The sequence below is a fragment of the Schistocerca americana genome, chromosome 5 (assembly GCF_021461395.2).
Source record: "Schistocerca americana isolate TAMUIC-IGC-003095 chromosome 5, iqSchAmer2.1, whole genome shotgun sequence".
NCBI classification, from domain to species: Eukaryota; Metazoa; Arthropoda; class Insecta; order Orthoptera; family Acrididae; genus Schistocerca; species Schistocerca americana.
The window spans coordinates 706,958,694-706,978,816 of NC_060123.1; the positions used below are offsets into that span (position 1 = coordinate 706,958,694).

The following is a 20,123-nucleotide window of genomic DNA, read 5'->3' on the forward strand; positions in this document are numbered from 1 at the left end:
GGGTGGCACCAGTTTTTTGCCACCCTGATGGTAATACAGATTGAAGTCATAGAACAGAATTTTGAAACTAACAATTTGTTTTAACTGTCCTCAGGAAGGGTGCAAGCAATTTAAGTAAAATTTATTTTGAGTTAATTAGCACCACTGCTTACGTGCTTCAAGTAACATTGAAACTATTTAATTGACGAAAGAAAAGTTGCAAAACTGAAAATATATTAATGTGTGGAAGGCACCAAGTCCATACTTGATTACATCTTTCTGATCATCAACCAGAATGATGTATGAAATTAAGTATAAACTGACAACTGCCAAATTTGACACTTCTCATTGCGTTGATGCATCTAATAAACAAATAATAAATCATGTACAAGAAGCACCTGAATGGTGATTCCTTTGACCCAAATTTAGGTGATTGTAAAAATTTAGGTGATTGCATTTGAATTTCACTTAAACTGAATAGAAAGATTGTGAAAATAGCCCATGGCAATAAAACAATATTAAATAAACAAATAAGCACAGTAATAAGAGACTACAGTTTGAAAGTCACAAAAGTAAGCAATTCATAAGACAAATACAAAACAACAATTTAATTAAAGAAAACCATCCTGAGTGAGATTAAAAATTACAGTTTGTGATTGTAATAGAATAAATCATCATTTTTCTTTGCACTGGAACTTGGCAAAGGCACATTGTCAGCTGGAGTGACAGTATATGTTCTGCTTCATAAATTATGTGTGAAACTTCAATAGTCATGCCCAGTATTAGAATAGCAAGCAGGACAGGTGTCACTGTAGAAGCAGTTATTTTAAGTAAAACATGGTAAAATGTCATAATGTAGGTAACTGCTCAATCTAGTGAAATTTGTTGGTGCTCTTGTGCCGTCAACTAATCCAAGGACTTGAACAGTTCAGTGTTGTTACTATCTGGAAGAACTGTAAGGTAGGTCATGCACTGAGAGAGAAGTTAAATTCTGGGATGAGTAACAGAAATGATTCAATAGTAGCATTCAAAGTTTCTTTCAACTGTGCAGAGAACTGAAATTCAGGTCCCAAAGTATGCTTTCAATTGAAGTCTGTTATTATATAGCTTTGCTAGGTGTGTGGGCAGTGAAGTTCTGATTTGAGCGCACAGTTGAAACCTGAATGGGGCATGGGACAGTGTATAACTGGCTGATTCTTATGCTGTGGAAGGAAGTTTGTGTTAATTCAACCAGCTAATTTGGAGTTCAGTTGAATTTGTTGTGTATGAGAAACTGTCTTCCGTATGTTCCAGCCAGTAACAGACTCCACGGTAGACACTGAATTGCATGGCCAATGCCTACTGAGAGACGAGGCACATGGAGCAGTGCCGGATTGCGCTTATTCAACGGCTGTTCACCAGAAGGTGGTTCGGTTCAGCATAGAGTGGTACCTTATTTCTGCAGCTCCCTTAAACACAATGTGGCAGACTTCTCCACAGTGATGGCATGTGATCTGCACCTTTGTAACACAAGTTTTTAAATTCCATAAACTTTCAACATAACTTCACGATACCATACAGTGGAAAAAGCTATGTAGCGAACCAGTTAATATGGGGACAGTGGAGGGCGTGTTATATGTGAATGTAAAAGTATTGATGCATTAGTACCACAGCACTTGCTAGTCGTCTGGATCCAAGGAACAACCACATTCGAACACAGTTGCACGCAGTAGACAAAAGGTATCAGCTGTGTGGCGGGCATTGTTTTAAGAAGTCCAGGTGTCCATAACAGACAAGATATTGTCCTTAGCAACACTCCAATGGGGAAGTAGTGTTCTACATGTTATAGTGATAATAAGCTAACATATTAAAAAAACTGTAAGGCATGGAGGAAACTTTACAAGAATGGGACAAATGCAACACTTAAGCAACCTGTTCTATTTCCAGGGCCTGAGTAAGATGAAAACACAACAGAATCAACAACTTTCCTGATATAGAAAATACTAACTCTCCTTCCACCCAAGAGTTATGATAAAATTTGTTGTCACTCCCTAGACCATAGATTGTACAGATGGATGGAATGTGAATTGTAGCAATATGAACTCTTCGTCCGCAGCTCGTGCTCGTGCGGTAGCGTTCTCGCTTCCCACGCCCGGGTTCCTGGGTTCGATTCCCGGCGGGGTCAGGGATTTTCTCTGCCTCGTGATGACTGGGTGTTGTGTGATGTTCTTAGGTTAGTTAGGTTTAAGCAGTTCTAAGTTCTAGGGGACTGATGACCATAGATGTTAAGTTCCATAGTGCTCAGAGCCATTTGAACCATTTTTTTTTATGATCTCTTCAGTTGCTGTGTAACAATTTAGTGCACATTGGCTTATAAGCTTCATATTTCTTTCTCAGTTTTGGTGGATCCATAGCAGGAGATGATATATCACTACCTTTTTACTTGGTTAAATGATTAAAATGAACTAAAATCTTCGTATCGGCAAGCTGTAATTCAGCACTGACAGGTGACATGAAACAGTATCTGAAATGGCCCATCCCAGGGTTATGTAAATTTCATAGTTCTGTCCTGTTTCATAGTGGTTTGTCATATCATTATATAATCTCCTACTTGGTATAGCCGCATCGTAGCAGTCTTTAGGCTTCAGAGCTGTTGCCTCGAACTCACAGCTGCAGTGTATTGCTGAACTCTCTTCAAAATAAGCTTTAAACTTTTAGCCAGGTGCTTCACTGGAATTTATTCATGTAGCAACTTTTCTATCTTGAACAGAGATTGATGTGTCGACAGAAGTGCCGACACAGTGTGTCTTGAGGAGACCGAAATGCACGCTATAAGCTCACGCAGGATGCGTGAGGTCTGAAACAGGATACGTAATGAATGCGATAAAGAAAAGTACGTAGCTTCTGGAATACTTAACTTAAATCCATCATTTGTATACAGTGTTCTTGATGATACAAGTGAGACTCTCTCTAGAAATGGTTAATGGCACCTTGCTAGGTCGTAGCCATTAACTTAGCTGAAGGCTATTCTAACTATCTCTCGGCAAATGAGAGAAAGGCTTCGTCGTCCGTACAACTGGGCCGAGTGCTAGTAAGTCTCTCGAGACCTGCCATGTGGTGGCGCCCGGTCTGCGATCACTGACAGTGGCGACACGCGGGTCCGACATGTACTAATGGACCGCGGCCGATTTAAAGCTACCACCTAGCAAGTGTGGTGTCTGGCGTATGCGATGAGGTGGGGAGCCTAACAACAGGCGAGGCTGTGCCACCCGCACCCGGCCATTCGATCCGAGGGGAGCTAGGAAACGCCTGAAAACCTAGTCCAGGGTGCACGCCAACATGCGGTGTATGCGCCCGTAGAGAGACAGGAGGGGCCGAAGTGTCGACCTCCATCGCGTCGGGATACCCGACGCTCGAAGACGCCAAGTGGTCCGAAGCGGGCAAGAGGTCCATGGCGTAGGACATCTGGTCACAGGAAGCGATCGGCGGCGTGTGACCCAGGGAGGCGCTTGGCGGCTGCAGCGACGCGTTCACTGCGGGCGGCATCGGCGGGAGAACAGGCGGCGGCAGCGCGTCGCCATGGGGCAAAATGGAAGGCAGCGTCGGTAACACCTGGGGATGAGGCGAGCCAGTAGATTGGTCCCCAGGGCGCAGACCGGACGGCACCGTCGCTGAAAGCAGACGGGGAGTGGCAGAACCCGTGCGACGACAGAGGCGCAGCTGATTGAGATGCCGACGCACCGCACCAGAGGCCCCCACAACCAAATACATAGTGCGGCCGAGGCAGCGAAGAATGCGCCCTGCGAGCCAACGCACGGGAAACCGCGATAGTTGCGATACTATACAACGTCGCCTGGAGCAAAAGCAGGTGGCTGCCGCTGCACAGGAACCTGATGTGGCGGATGCAGCAAAGACATCAAGGTTCGATGAGGACGACCGTGGAGCAACTCAGCCAGCGAGCGACCATCTCGGGGCTGAGAGCGATACGAAGACAAAAAGAGCAACAACGCGTCCTCCCGAGAATGCGACTCTTTCAACTTCAACATCTGTGACTTGAAAGTCCGGACCAATCATTCAGCGGCACCATTTGACTGAGGCGAAAACGGCGCGGACGTCAGATGTTGAATACCATTGGCCTTGCAGAATGACTGAAATTCTGCGGACATGAATTGTGGGCCATTGTCGGAAACAATAGTCTGTGGAAGACCTTCAATGCAAAAGATAGCGGATAACGCTTGGATGGTGGCAGATGACGTCGTGGAAGACATCCGGACAACAAAAGGGAAATTACTGAAAGAATCGACCACAACCAACCATCGAGCATTCCAGAATGGACCAGCAAAATCGATGTGAAAGCGTTGCCAAGGGGAAGTGACTTTTGGCCATGCAAAGAATTTCTGCGGAGGTGCGGATTGTTGTGCGGCACACGCCATGCAAGAAGAGCACATATTCGTAATCGCAGCATCGATTCCGAACCAAGTACAGTGTTGATGAGCAAGTTGTTTCATTCGCACTATACCCCAATGTCCTTGGTGAAGAAGCTTTAAGACAGAGGACTGTAATGAACGTGGGACCACGACTCTGGACTGATCATTATCAGAACGCAACAACAAAACACCACGTTGAACAAAAAGTCTCTCCTTGTGAACAAAAAATCTGCGAACCAACGGATCCTCTATCCGTGACTTTGACAAGGGCCATTGTGTAGCAACAAAACGCAAAACCGTAGCAAGGACAGGGTCAGCAGCTGTGGCTGTAGCTACATGACGAAAATCAATCGGAAACAATTCGACCACATCATCGGTTTCCGAATCAGTGAACATGCAAGCAAGTTCAGAAGAATCGAATGCTCTATCCTCAGCAACAGGCAAACGGGACAACGCATCGGCATTTCCGTGCTTAGCAGTGGACCGATACAAGATATCGTAGCGGTACTGCGAGAGGAAAATAGACCAGCGAATAAATTTCTGCGCTGTACGTGGAGGTACAGGCTTGTTCGGATGAAAAAGCGATGTCAAAGATTTGTGGTCTGTGATGATGGTAAAGTGACGACCATACAAGAAATCGTGAAACTTTGTAACACCAAACACGAGAGCCAAAGCTTCTTTCTCGATCTGTGAATAATTTCTTTGTGCTGACGAGAGCAATTTGCATGCAAAGGCAATAGGGCGATCATGTGAACCATCTTTGTGCGCAAGCACAGCACCGATCCCGAAATCTGATGCATCTACCATCAACAAAAGGGGCTTCTGGGGATCGAATGGCATAAGGCAAGTATTAGAAAGCAACGCCGATTTCAACTGGCGAAAGGCGCGTTCGCATTCCGTCGTCCAGACGAACGGAACACCTTTACGGCGTAAGCGATGATACAAGTGAGACTCTCTCTAGAAATGGTTAATGGCGCCTTGCTAGGTCGTAGCCATTAACTTAGCTGAAGGCTGTTCTAACTATCTCTCGGCAAATGAGAGAAAGGCTTCGTCGTCTGTACAACTGGGGCGAGTGCTAGTAAGTCTCTCGAGACCTGCCGTGTGGTGGCGCTCGGTCTGTGATCACTGACAGTGGCGACACGCGGGTCCGACATGTACTAATGGACCGTGGCCGATTTAAAGCTACCACCTAGCAAGTGTGGTGTCTGGCAGTGACACCACAGAGAGCATGTTTTGCACCTGTAAACAACCTCAAAAAGACTCAACACTGTTACTTCGTGTATCCTGCCATTGTATGTCGAAATTACAAATGGCAGTAGTCTGCCCCAATCTGAGTGTGAGCTTTTCACATCATAAGACAACATTATGACATCTGTTTTATAAACGTGTCCAACCCTACCATTACTCTGAGGGTGAAATGGCATAGTTCTCCACTTCTTTATTTGAAGTAGTTGGCATACCTGCACCATAAGATTGGACATAAAGTTTGCTCCATGGTCTGTTATAAAGTATGTGTACTTTCAAATGGTAGTACTAAATGATTGATGAACACTTTCGCAACTGTCTCAGCAGTCATGTCTTCAATAGGTATCATAATAAGAGAGAGAAATGGTCGGTGGTAGATAAAACATATCTCTTATTTTAGGGCATTATTGGGAATGGTCAAACTACATCGAGTGATATGATTTGAAAAGGTCTTATTTCCTCAGGCAAAGTTTGAAGAGGTATATGCGGTCTTGTTTGTTGAACTCTTATGCTCAGGAGAAAATTTTGAATGTAATTTTTGACTTCATTCTTTTGTTGTGGCCACCAGTAATGGGCCATGATGTGTGCTGCCGTAGTGCTTTTCCCATTATGACATTCCTGTAATGCTATTCTGACATTGTTGTAGTATGCACTTATGGATAGCCTTTGACTCTAGTCTCCATTCTCCAAGACGTGTTTTCTTATATGAAATGTTGTCTCCTGCAACAAAATCCAGCAAGGTAGCCTATTTCTTACACTCAATATCGGATTCTTGTACCCTTTTTAATTCCTCAATAAGCACATTGTCCACCTGCTGGATGTTAATTTCCTACTACGCAAGGCACCTGCATTCTGATTTAACTGGCCAAACTTGTGTTTGACTATGTAGTCACACTCACAAAGTTTTAAGACCCATCTAAAAAGTCTGCGCCTGGGATTTTATAACCACAAAAGCCATTTTAAAGCCACATGATCTGTAATTAATTTGAACTGTCATCTGTGTAGGCAACATTGAAAGTAATGGTGCTCAAAACAAGTGCTAGAAATTCCTTTTCCATAGTGCTGTAGTTTTGTTCAGTTTCATTCAACTGATGTGATGCATAACCTGTTGGTTTTTGTTGACTCAAAATGCAGCCAACCACTACAACAGCCACACGACAAGACAAGAGCTAGCACAAAACCTGGATAAGTCAAGACATGTGAACTTGTAAGAATTTCTTTCAATTTTAATATAGCATTCTCACAATCTGCTGTCCAGACAAAAGGAATTCTCTTCTCTAGTAAGTTTGCGAGGTGTTTCGTGGTGGTTGCATAGTTTTCCATAAAACGTCATTAGTAATTTGTTAATCTGTTGTATGATTGCAGTCATTTAATGTTCTTCATCACTGGAAAATTGATCCAGTAATTGTGGATCTGGTCATGCACCATCTGCCGAAATCATGTGATGCCAATAATGCACCTGTGATTGCGTGAAACTGCAACTTTGTGATTTCACATTTAGCTTAGCATCACTAACACAAATTAGCACATTTCTCAGTTTTCTGCACGTACTGTTATCATACGAGTACTGGCCAGAAAATTCTGGAGCATTTGTAATTTCGTACCTTTGACATGTTGAAGAGAAATGCGGTTGACATCCTCACATTGTAGGATAGTCTGTATAATTATCAGAAATTTCAAAATTTCAGTGTTGTAGTCTGTTTGTTATTGTTCAGTGCTGTACTGAGTAGAACGGAGTGTTCCATGTTGCACAGTCTGCGAACTTCTAGATGGAAAAGTTAAAGGGGCGATGCGTGTGCAGTAAATTTTACATGAAACTCGAGAAAACCTTTACAAAGAGACACCAAATGATGCAGGAAGCCTACGGTGATGAGTGATTAAGCCATATGCAGTTGTACAAATGATCCACACAGTTTAAAAATGGCCAAATGGAAGTTAAAGATTACCCCGTTCAGGACACCCTTCCCCTTCAATGTCTGTCCGTGATGCTCATGCCAGGAATGTCATCGAAATTGTGTGCCAATTGAAGACTGGCTGACAGAGATTGCAGAAGAATGTAACATTTAATTTGGATCATGTCATGAAATTCTGACACAGCATTTTGGAATGCATTGTGTTGCCGCCAAGTTCGTCCCATGGCTCATGGGTCAAAACCAGAAAGACCTTCATCTCACAATCTGTGAATAGCTTTTGGATTGCACAAATGAGAATTCCTTGAGAGAATCATAACTATGGATCTGATTAAATTTTCATTGAGACATTTGAGTCTCATCTTTATTTACGGTAATGATGGAAGCTGAAATAATGAATTAAAATTTGTGCCATGCCAGGATTAGACTCTGGATCTCCTTGCTTATTAGGCAGAAATCCTAACCAGTACACCACCAAAGCACTATAGCTAACATACGTGCATGGACTACCCTAGTCCAGTGCCCTCCCTCCCTCCCTCCCTCCCTCCCTAACACAAACTTCAGTTCACATCTTCAGCTTATTTTCCCCTTCTTAGGTTGTCACTATTACTGAGGCTCTTCAGTGTTGGAATAACATCCCGGCATTGGATGTAATGGGGAAATCCTGCCTGTATCTCAGGCGTAGGTCATCTATAGGAATGGTACGGTGGGCAATTTCAAAATCTCTGCTTCCAAAATTATCTAGATTCTCCCTCTACCGTCATACACATATGAGGTAAACTGTGCTTCCCATGTGTCTGTTTACCATCTAAAATTTCATTTCTTCTTAATGCATCCACTACGAAAATATCTCCTCATAAAAACAAATAGTGGAATGTCCAGGTTGGATGAACAAAAAAATTATGTAAAGAATAGTTTAGAGACTAGTAAAGAATAGATCACATCATTATCCTCCCAGCAGACAAATGATCTACCCAGTGTGGTGCTTGATCAACAGGAGTATGTTAGTGAAGGTATATGCCAGTTGTCTGACATCTCTACATACAAGCATCTGCCACCAAGATCCCATGCCTGTGATTCAGACAGACCTGCAGTCCCTCTTTAACACCTTAGGTCTCTTACAAGGACTAACACTTGAATCCATAGAACTTCTTACCTCACCCAAACCATGCACCCCCACTATTTACCTTCTTCCTAAGATCCAAAAAGCCAATCATCCTGGCTGTCCTATAGTTGATGGCTTCAAAGCACCCAATGAACTTATATTTGCCCTAGTTGATCAACACCTGCAACCCATAGTACAGAGACTGACCTCTTATATTAAAGACACCAACCATTTCCTAAATCGTCTGAAATGTGTACCTGTCCCACTCCCACCACACACCTTGCTTGTCACCATTGACGCCATCTCCCTCTATACCAACATCCTCCACATTCATGGTCTGTTTGATGCTGAACATTTCCTCAGTTAGCACCCTCCTGATTCCAAACCTATGACATCCTTCCTGCTCACTTTAATCAACTTTATACTTACCAACAACTACTTCAGCTTTGAGAGGGACTACAATGAGATGAGAGGTATGGGCCATGGAACCACAATGGTTCCGTCCTGTGCCAAGCTTTTCATGGGTCACCTGGAGGGGACTCCTGGGAGCCTTCAGCTCGTGGTTTGATTTAGAAGGTTTGATGACATCTCTGCCCTATGGTCTCGTGGTGAGGCTGACCATATAAAATTCCTGAAATCTGTAAATACTTTCTCCCATGCCACTTTCCTTGCTGTTGATCTCATCCTCACTAAATGCCAGCCAGGCACTTCTGTTCACATTAAACTTACTATCAAACAACAGTACTTAGGTTTTGACAGTTGCCGTCCTTTCCATGTCAGACATTGTCCCATACAGCCTTGGCATTCGAGGCAAATGTATTTGTTTGGATGCAGTGTCTTTACAGCAATACACCACCATTCCCACCTCCGTGTCCACTATACATAATTACTCCACCAGCCTAGTTCAAAAACAGATTTCCCAGGTCATCACTTCCAGTCTGGATACTGGTGATCCCTCCAAAAAACAACTTCGGTGCACACCACTTGTCACTCAGTATCATCCTGGTTTTGAATGTATTAATGAGCTGTTTTGACAAGGCCATGACTTCCTAAAATGATGCCCTGAAAAGACGTCCACTCTGTCTGACATTTTGTCCACCACCCCTCGAGTAGCTTTTTGCCACCCTCCTGATCTCCTCAATGTCCTTGCAGACCCTGTGCTCCTTCTGCACCCATCTCCACACTCTATGGCTCCTATGCCTGTGACCATCCCCACTGCAAGACTTGCCCTATGCACCACCCCATCACCACCTGTACCAGCCCTGTAACTGGAAAAACATGTACTATCAAAGGAAGAGCCATCTGTGAAACGACACATCATAAACCAGCTGTTAGGTAAACACTGTTTGGCCTTTCACATCAGTGTGACTACTACCAAGTTATGTCTTAGGATGAAAAGGCATAGGCAGATTGCGTATACCGGGAACACAACATTCTTTTGCAGAGTATGCTTTACATGACCTTGGTGCCTGTTTCAGCACAAGTGCCCAAGTGCCATCTGGATTCTTTCCTAAGACACCAGCTTCTCAGAAACCCCAGGTGGGTACTAGTGCTGCAACATGTTCTTGGCTCTTGCTACTCACCTGGCCTTAATTTACATTAATTTCTTCAGTCTCAGCATTTTTCACAGTAACTACTACTTTCTTCCTTTTGTTTTAGTTTTCTACATCTTTCATTCTCTGATCTGTCTGTTTTTTGCTGTCCCCCTGCCGCCACTGTTACACACAATCCACTTAGCTTTCCACTCGTATTAACTCATACACAGTGTTTCAGCAGTAATCTCTGTCTTGCATATTACTTTGTTTACCACCATTAAGCTCTCAGGTTTTGAGATCTTATCCAGTACAGTCCCCAGCAGTCCTTCTCATACTCTCCAGTAAGTCTTCCCTGACTTGGTGTTCTCTCTGACTTTTCTGAACTGTACCCCTTTCCCTAAACCTCTCCAGTCCTTTTGCTTCACGCCTGTTCCTTCCCCTTCAACGCTTCAGCCAGAAGGAGCCACTGGCTCCGAAAGCTTGTAAAAGTTAAATCCTTTTGTGTGTGTGTTCCCCAGCTGCCACTTGGTGAGTAGATATTGTCTATCCATTTACATTACATTACCAATTACATTGTAAAGAATAGTTTGCTGTTCACCATTAAGATGACATGTTGAGTTTCAGACAGGCACAATGAAAAGACTGTTACACACTTAGATTTTGGCCAAAACCTTCTTCAGAAAAGAAAAGAAAAGAAAACATACACACATACACACAACCAAGCACATCTCATGCATACATAACCCCTATCTCAGAGAAGAAGAATGGAAAATTCAGAGGTGAAGGAACTAAGGAGCTTAATATCTGCTCTAGGCGGTTGCTCAGAACATGAGAGCGATATGTTTTGGTTGTGGATTCAAGAGCCCTCAGTCTCACAAGTTAGCTGATTTGATGATGTGATTTGACTGGCAAGGCGGCTTTGCTGGTGACGATTTGGCCTATTCTGGCATAAACTGGTAGATTGTTGTAGCTTCAGCTGAAAGGGAATGGACGAAAAAGGCATCCTCATTGTAAAATTTAAATAATAAAAATTACTTGCTCTTCATTACATCCAGATAGTCAAATTGCTAAGAAAATGCAATTGTAAATATCAAAACTTCATTACGGTGTTATAAGACTTGGCACCACATCTCAGACGTAATTCTTACTGTCGTTGACAAATGTCAACTGAGTGTACTTGAATTTCATGAAAGCTTGAATGTTGTGCCTCAAAAGACCCAAATGAATGACTTTGGGACCATGATAAATCATTAATAACAATATTTTAATTTGATTCCAGTTTTTAGTGTACAAGGGCAAATGATTTGCTCAAACATGTAAAAAGTGTTGTGTGGAAGGGCGAGTGATTTTAAAACCATTAAATCGCTTTAACAATGAACTGTAAAAATATTTTGATGGTCTACAGACTGGTACACAGCCCTTTTAAAGCAGGCATACCCAGAATAACTGGGAAAGTGTGTCATTTTTAAGATTGCCTCATTATTTATTTCGTAGTTCACCTACATGGATGCCACAGTATACTGAGATGACTGTATCTGCAGTTCTTCCTATGTCAGTTTCTGGAATAAGAGGAGTTGAAAATTTCAGCACAGCTGAAAAAGCTGTGTAAATTCTTAAATGTATTTGAACTTATGTTACTGAGATAAAGAAATCAAAAGTTTCAGAATTGCTTCTGATGGTGTCAAAGAAAAAAAGAAACTCGAAAACTTACATTCCTTAGTTCAATAGTACCTTTATTGGAACCAATTATACTCCGTTTTCAGAGCAATGTCCAAAGGGATCCATTTTTACATGATGAAGTACATAATCTTATGAATATTTTGATGCAGTGAGTTGCAGAAGTAGGCATGGTTAAAAGCAATAACTCATCTTTAATGAAAGTCTACTTGAAGGATGTAAAGAATCTGATTACAGCAAGAAAGTTCAATCTGTATTCTGCTACAAGAAGCGCACTAAAAAATAATTAAGAGTATATCTGAAGAAGAAATACTGTTGGTAAAGGCAAGCATGCAAACGCGCATTGTCGGCATACTAGACAACTGCAAGAAAGATCACCCCTCAAATACAGATTAATGTGTGCCATTTCCTGCTTGAAACCATAGCAGTTCAGACAAGATTGACTGTATTGTTTAAGTTTTGGTATCAAAGGGAAGAATGTCAGGTTCAAATGCAGAGTATGTCACACTTGTGAATTTGTGGATATTGGTAGAGATAAAATATTTAAGATGAGATGAACTTTTGTAAGAGAAGTGAAAATTTTATCCAAGTTCTGGGTCAGTATAATCAAATTATCTTCAAAGCCACTCTCAAATTTCTGAGATTTTGTGTGAATCATTTTAATAATCTCGTATTGAAATACTTTTGTTGAGTGAGGCTTTTATATAAACTCCAAAATTATAGTTGAAACTCAAACGGAAAATAACTTATTGCTCAATTTTACTGTGTGCAGGACAATAATAGAGTTGATAATTTCAATATTGACAAAAGTAATAATATTTATATATTTGTTAAAACAGAATTTGTAGTTTTTTATTTGATGTTTTCCGTTGTATTCAGTCCAAAGACTGTTTTGATGCAGCTCTCCATGTTACCCTGTCCTGTGCGAGCCTCTTCATTTCCAAGTAACTACTGCAATGTACATCTTTCTGAATGTGCTTATTGTATTCATCTTTTGGTCTCCTTCTACAATTTTTATCTCCCACACTTTCCTCCAATACTAAGTTGGTGGTCCATTGATGTCTCAGAATGTGTCCTCTCAACCAATCCTTTCCTTTGGTCAAGTTGTGTCACAAATTTCTTACCGAGCGAGGTGGCGCAGTGGTTAGACACTGGACTCGTATTCGGGAGGACGACGGTTCAATCCCGCGTCCGGCCATCCTGATCTAGGTTTTCCGTGATTTCCCTAAATCGCTCCAGGCAAATGCCGGGATGGTTCCTTTGAAAGGGCACGGCCGACTTCCTTCCCCATCCTTCCCTAATCAGATGAGACCGATGACCTCGCTGCCTGGTCTCCTTCCGAAAACAACCCCCAACAAATTTCTTGCCTCCCTAGTTCTAGGCAGTACTTCATCATTAGTTATGTGAGTAACCCATTTAATCTTCAGCATTCTTCTTTAGCACCACATTTCAAAAGCTTCTATTCTCTTTTTATGTAAACTGTTTATCGTCCATGTTTCACTTCCATACATGGCTACACTCTAAACAAATACCTTCAGAAAAGACTTCCTAACACCTAAATCTATATTCAAACCATGGAAAATCCAGGATGGAATGTAGCAATATTAGAGAAGGAAAGTTGCTACTCACCATATAGCGGAGATGCTGAGTCGTGATAGGCACAACAAAAAGAAAAGGTTCACACAATTATAGTCACCTTTGTTTGTCACTGTCCTCACCCATCCTGTCCCCTCCCTGTTCCCATTCCAGCACTACACAGCCATCATTTCACCGCCACACCCAGTCTTTTAATTTCTTTTAATTGCTCTCCTTTCCGCTACTTAACATTCTCCCCTCCCCACCTTCTCTCCTCCCCTCCATCTAAACTGCAATACATCACTATCTGCCACCCCCACCATACTATCCCTCCCCCTCCCCGCTCCAGCTTCCTCCTTACCCCACCCAACTGCCACTCCCATCACGCACTGGTGCTGCTGCTCGCAGTGTGGTTTCAGTTGTCTGAGACTGCAAACGTGTGTGCAAGTTGCGTTTGCATGAGTATGTGTGTGCATGTGTGTATGTGTGTTTATTGCTGACAAAGGCCTTAATGGCTAAAAGCTATAATTGTGTGAATCTTTTTGTTGTGCCTATCGCGACTCAGCAACTCCGCTATATGGTGAGTAGCAACTTTCCTTCTCTAATATTGTTAAATCTATATTCGATGTTAACAAATTTTTCTTCCTCGGAAATGCTTTTCCTGCCATTGCCAGTCTATATTTTATATCCTCTATACTTTGTCCATCAGCAGTTATTTTGCTACCCAGATAACAAAACTCATCTACTGCTTTTAAGTGTCTCATTTCCTAATCTGATTCCCTCAGTATCACCTAATTTAATTGCCGGCCGGAGTGGTCGAGTGGTTCTAGGCGCTACAGTCTGGAACCGCGCGACCGCTACAGTCGCAGGTTCGAATCCTGCCTCAGGCATAGATGTGTGTGATGTCCTTAGGTTAGTTAGGTTTAAGTAGTTCTAAGTTTTAGGGGACTGATGACCTCAGCAGTTAAGTCCCATAGTGCTCAGAGCCACTTGAACCTAATTTAATTTGACTGCATTCCATTATTCTTGTTTTACTTTTGTTGATGTTCAAACAGCAGATATGTTGTGGATAACATGCAGTACTTTCCAGTGTGGAACTGTTCCTTGTAGTTAAGTTGCACTGATGGCAGCCTTTAGCAGTTAAGAAGACAACATCTCTACTTGGAATGTGCCGAGCAGTGGTCCTAAGGTAGCAAAATATTGCTCTTCCTTGCTCCTGTTGTTGATCCTTCAGGAGCCAGATATGAAAGTTTTACTGCTACTCTCATGATGGTTTGCAGATAAAATAGGTTGACATTTTTAAAGAAATGTAGGTTTTTTGTATCTTCCAGTCACTAATGGTTTGAAATTCTCAGAATCATCTGGATTGAGACACAAGACCACAGTCTCTCTCTCTCTCTCTCTTTGCTGCATGTTACTCCATGACATTTATTGCACTTGACATGTAGTAATTTCTCAGATATCAAGTTACAGAAAATGCTAACTTCATCCATATCAAACACATCTCTCTGATGATGCAAATGAGAGATCTTGGATTGCAATTTATATGCCCATTCATTGGCGTCTTCCTCATTTATGTGCCTCCTCATGGACACTGATTGCATTGATGACATTATGTCTTTGATGAAAACCCCACAGCTAGCCCTCATAAATTCCCTTTTTCTGCATGAGTTCTTGAATCTTTTCTTGAAGCATTACGCCAGATGAAAGAGTTTGCTATGAGTGCATATGTTGGAACCAATCAAACAGTGAATCCTCCTCCTCTTCATGTTTGGCTGGCGACATTCACTTACTGTTGCCACGAAATGACTCTATCTTCTGTCTTGAGATTATTATTGATGAGAGAGAGAGTAGACTTCAGGATCTGAAAGGATTCTGCAGCCTGTGTTTTAGTCTTTCTCAACTACTGACTGTATGTAGAATTAATTGGCTTTTTAGCGTCAGAGCATTATGAGCTCATGTCTTGTTTTGGCAATCTATTGTAAGTGATGGAGCACAAGGAAAGGAAAAAAAAAGCACATTCTATATTCACAAGCTAACAGAGGCAGAGTGCTTTCTGGTTTGTTGCACACTGTGCACTGTGTATCTGCTGACCCACCCCTTTCTTCTCTCGCCTTTGTGTATTACACTGTGGAAATGACATGCGAGCATCAGGCAAGTGATCAGTTCATTGTTGCGAATTTACAATACAGTAAATTATTGAGAAAAATTAAGGACTGCAGCTCCTTTATCACCTCAGGAGTAGGAGATTCTCATACAGCTTACACAAGTTAGGAATCAGTTCATGCCCCATTCTCACCAATAATATGGCTGCAGTAGCAAACCTCTTTTAACAAGAACTGACATATTTCCAGGCTCATTGTTTTCCTGGCTCATTGAATCTGATTACATCCTTTGTGTGGGTTATGTGCACCTGTGTTTCCTTGAAAAATACTTTGTCATCAACTCTCCCAGTTTTAGACATGACAACACCCTCTCTGTAGACGCTGGGATGTCACTGCTGCATTCTTCAGTCCAAATGGCTTTTGGCAGCCACGCAGAATTAGCCGAGCGGTCTAGGGCGCTGCAATCATGGACTGTGCGGCTGGCCCCGGCGTAGGTTCGAGTCCTCCCTCGGGCATGGGTGTGTGTGTTTGTCCTTAGGATAATTCAGGTGAAGCAGTGTGTAAGCTTAGGGACTGATGACCTTAGCAGTTAAGTCCCATTAGATTTAACACACATTTGAACATTTGGCTTTTGGCAATATTGGTAATGCCTGGATGGAACTTTGAATGCCATCTGGGCCGATCGTCCAGAGCTAACTCTAATGAATGCTATACACTTCACCGATCCATCGATGTAAAATGTTGTGGACTGGCAAGACAGCCAATCCACAGTGACGGGTAGCCGAAAGGCACGCGTTTAAGCTCACACAGGCTGGCGTGATGTCTGGAACAGTTAAAGGAGTTATACTAGCAAGAAAAGTACGTAGCTGCTGGAATACGTAACTTTAATCCATAATTGGTGAACATCGGTCTGACGGTACATGCATCACAAGATAAATAGGAATTGACAATGGCGCCTTGCTAGGTCGTAACAAATGACGTAGCTGAAGGCTATGCTAACTATCGTCTCGGCTAATGAGAGCGTAATTGTCAGTGAACCATCACTAGCAAAGTCGGCTGTACAACTGGGGTGAGTGCTAGGAAGTCTCTCTAGACCTGCCGTGTGGCGGCGCTCAGTCTGCAATCACTGACAGTGGCGACACGCGGGTCCGACGTATACTACCGGACCGCGGCCGATTTAAAGGCTACCACCTAGCAAGTGTGGTGTCTGGCGGTGACACCACATAAAACAATGGTGTTGCTCTAGGTTATGCAGTTTTTTGTGACATTTGGCATGCATACACTTTTTTAATCATATGTAGATTTAGATATTGATGGTAACAGCAGAACTGATATGCCTTTCTTGGATACAATTACCAGATATTATGAATGAAAAACCCTTCAATCACAATTTTTTCATGTTTCATTAAATTATGCAATGCATTTTGGACCCTGTGATGATGGACACACACCCCATCGTGTAATTTAATGAAACATGAAAAAATTGTGACTGAATGTGTTTGTATTTGTATTACATGATTGGTTCAGTGTAGGATTACAGAGAAATGCAAAGTCTGACACCAGCTCTACATACAACTGACCCTAAATGATTATTAGATTTAATATTCCTACAGATTTTTACATATGAGCACTTACATTATTTCACCAACATCAACTGTGACTCATTGGTGTTGTAGTAACAGTATACGTAGTTCTTTAGTTCAGAGAAGTATGCAGTTTTACATTTCTGTAAGTTTAAAGTAAGTTCCCAGTCTTTGCACCATTGAAATCTTATTAAGAGCTGACTGAATATTTGTGCAGCTTTTTTCACTGAATACTTCGTCATAGATAACTGTGTCATCTGCGAAAAGTGTGAGGTTGCTATTGTCTACAAGATTATTGATATACAACACAAACACTTCCCTGGTGCACACCTCTAGTTATTTCTACATCTGACAGCGCCTCTCCATCTGACATAAAGTGCTGTGTCCTCTTTACTGAGAAATTCCCAATCCGGTCACCAGTTTTGCTCAATATCTGATACAATCGTACCTGCGATAATAAGCATAGGTGTGGTACAGAGTCAAATGCTTTTTGGAAATTGAGAAATGCGGTATCTTCCCAACTGCTTGAATCCATGTCTTTCAAGATGTTGTGTCTCATCTTCTTTTTAATGCAATTCTCACTACTCAAAAACTCAGAAGCATCAGCGCCCCCCCCCCCCCCCTTATCACTTTCCCCTTCACTGCCCCCCTCCCTTTTTCACCCCCTATCCTCTGCCCCCTCTGTCATCACACAGTACCATTGGAGCCTCGAATGCCTCACTGTAACGAGACAACAACTTTTTCAAATTGAGTCCCAAAATGAGATCCTCGCCGCTCAGGATCCTCCGAAATCCATCGTTGTTGCCTTCTGTCACTGTCCTAACCTCCATAATGTCAGAGTCACACTGTACTACGTTCTCAAACTGTTACCCTTACTCCGAGGTTCCCTTCCGTGCGTGCCTCAGGCACATGAGGCACCTGATCACTGGACGTGCTCTGCAGCACAATTTGAAGGACCCGGATTTCACTGCTGCACAGTCTCTGGGATCATCCCACCGGCTATTAGTTACCCCAAACTTCACTGTCGTCAACTCGCAATCCGGCAAATTCTCCCATCCTGACCCTCCTCTCCTTCTCCCTTTCCCTTTGTCTCTCCCTCTCCTCCCTCTGTCATCCTCCTGCCCCTTTCTTTTTCTCTAGGGGTTGTTAAAGGTGTGTACATTGAAAAGTTTAAAACTAATAGATTGATCTCATATTGACAAAAACAAACTTGGAGGTTAATTATTGGGCGAGGTGTGTTCAAAAAGTAAGGTAACTTTACATTTCTATGAAAAAATATTTATTTATTCATCAATATTCATGTTGTCCCCTTCAAAGTAACCCCCCCCCCCCCCCCCTCAGATACAATACACTTGTGCCAATGATTCTTCCAATCCTCAAAGCACTTCTCATAAGCACTTTTTGGTACATCCTTGAGTACTTCCAGTGATGCAGTTTTTATTTCCTCAATAATTGAAAATCTTTGTCCTTTCATAGGTCTCTTCCATTTTGGAAGCAGGAAAAAGTCGCAGGGGTCCAAATCTGGTGAATATGGTGGCTGAGGCATGATTGCGTGTCGTTTTCGGCCAAAAAATCTCTCACGAGCAGTGATGAGTCAGCAGGTGCATTGTCGTGATGCAAAAGCCCGGAATTGTTTTTCCACAATTCTGGATGTTTTCTGTTGTTTCTTGCAAACGACGCATAATGTCGAGGTAATACTCCTTATTGACCACACGACCTTGAGGCAAAAATTCATGATGTACTACACTACCATAACTGAAAAAAACAGTGAGCAAAACTTTGACATTTGATTGAACTTGGCATGTTTTTTTGGTCTTGGCTCTCCGGGATCCTTCCAGTGGGACGATTGGGCTGTGTTTTCTACTTCATAATTGTAAACCCATGTTTTGTCACCAGTTATGACCCTTTTGAGCAAATCAGGATCACCTTTGATGTCATTCAAGAGCTCCTGAACAATGCTCATGCAATGGTTCTTCTCATCAAAATTGAGAAGTTTTGGAACAAACTTCACCGACACGCATCTTGTGCCCAAAACATCCAAAAAAATTTCATGACACAAGCCGACTGACATGCTAACATCCTCAGCAACTTCTCTTACTGGAATTTTATGATATTCCATAATGATTTGCTTCACAGCTTCGATGTTACCATCTGTTGTTGATGTGCTGGGGCATCCAGAATGAGGTTCGTCATTGGCATTTGCCATACATTTGAAACAAAAAAAAAAAAAAAAAAAAAAAAAAAAAAAAAAAAAAAAAAAAAAAAAAAAGAATCGATAATCAAATGTACATTGCCTGTGCAATTTGAAAAGTCCCTTTACTTTTTGAACAGCCCTTGTATGTATTGAGGCAGCATTGTTAGCATGCATAATGGATTTAGTGGATTAAATGTCAGCTGATGAGGAGAATATATTGGCAGATATTAATTCTTCTTCTAGCTTGAGCAAATGCTGCTTTTTTTGTAATCTATATGTGAATTTTTTTAGGGCTGATGAACTAATACATTGTGAAGAAGTTCCTGTTGGCAGCACTGAAACAGTTTTGCTTAGCTACTCCAGTGACCAGACAGTGAAATCCTGCGCTGTAAGTATTTTCAATTAAAATTTTACATTTGAAAAACATCACACTTGAAAAAAGGATCTGATATGAATGAAGCTGATGCATCTTTTAAGATTTAGTGAGGCTTCATTAAGTTACTTCATTTTAGATGGTGAACATAGAATTGAGAATTGACTTATATTTATTCCAAGTGCAACAGACAACAGAGGCATCTGACTTGCTAGTCTAATTAATTGCTTATTGCTTGTGTGGTACTGCCATGCCAGGAACTGTGAAAATACTGCTGTAACTTTATTATGCTTCTATAAATGCCCAGAAGCACATAAATGGAAGTAGGGAAGAGTGGCGGCCGGTTACCATCTGTTATGTACTACAGCACACTGTAAATATTGTACTAGAATTATGCCATTTCTCTTCGAATGCAAGTCTGAATCCACACTAAACT

General features: G+C 42.0%; 1 protein-coding gene across 1 annotated transcript in view; it reads left to right on the forward strand.

Moving 5' to 3' along the window:
* LOC124615910 (zinc finger protein 442-like) overlaps window positions 1–20,123 on the forward strand; it is a 363,598-nt gene that overhangs the window by 144,638 nt on the left and 198,837 nt on the right. Inside the window, exon 7 of the mRNA XM_047144088.1 lies at window positions 19,606–19,702. Within this exon, the coding sequence (XP_047000044.1) occupies window positions 19,606–19,702 (97 nt within the window). The remainder of the gene's footprint in view (window positions 1–19,605; window positions 19,703–20,123) is intronic.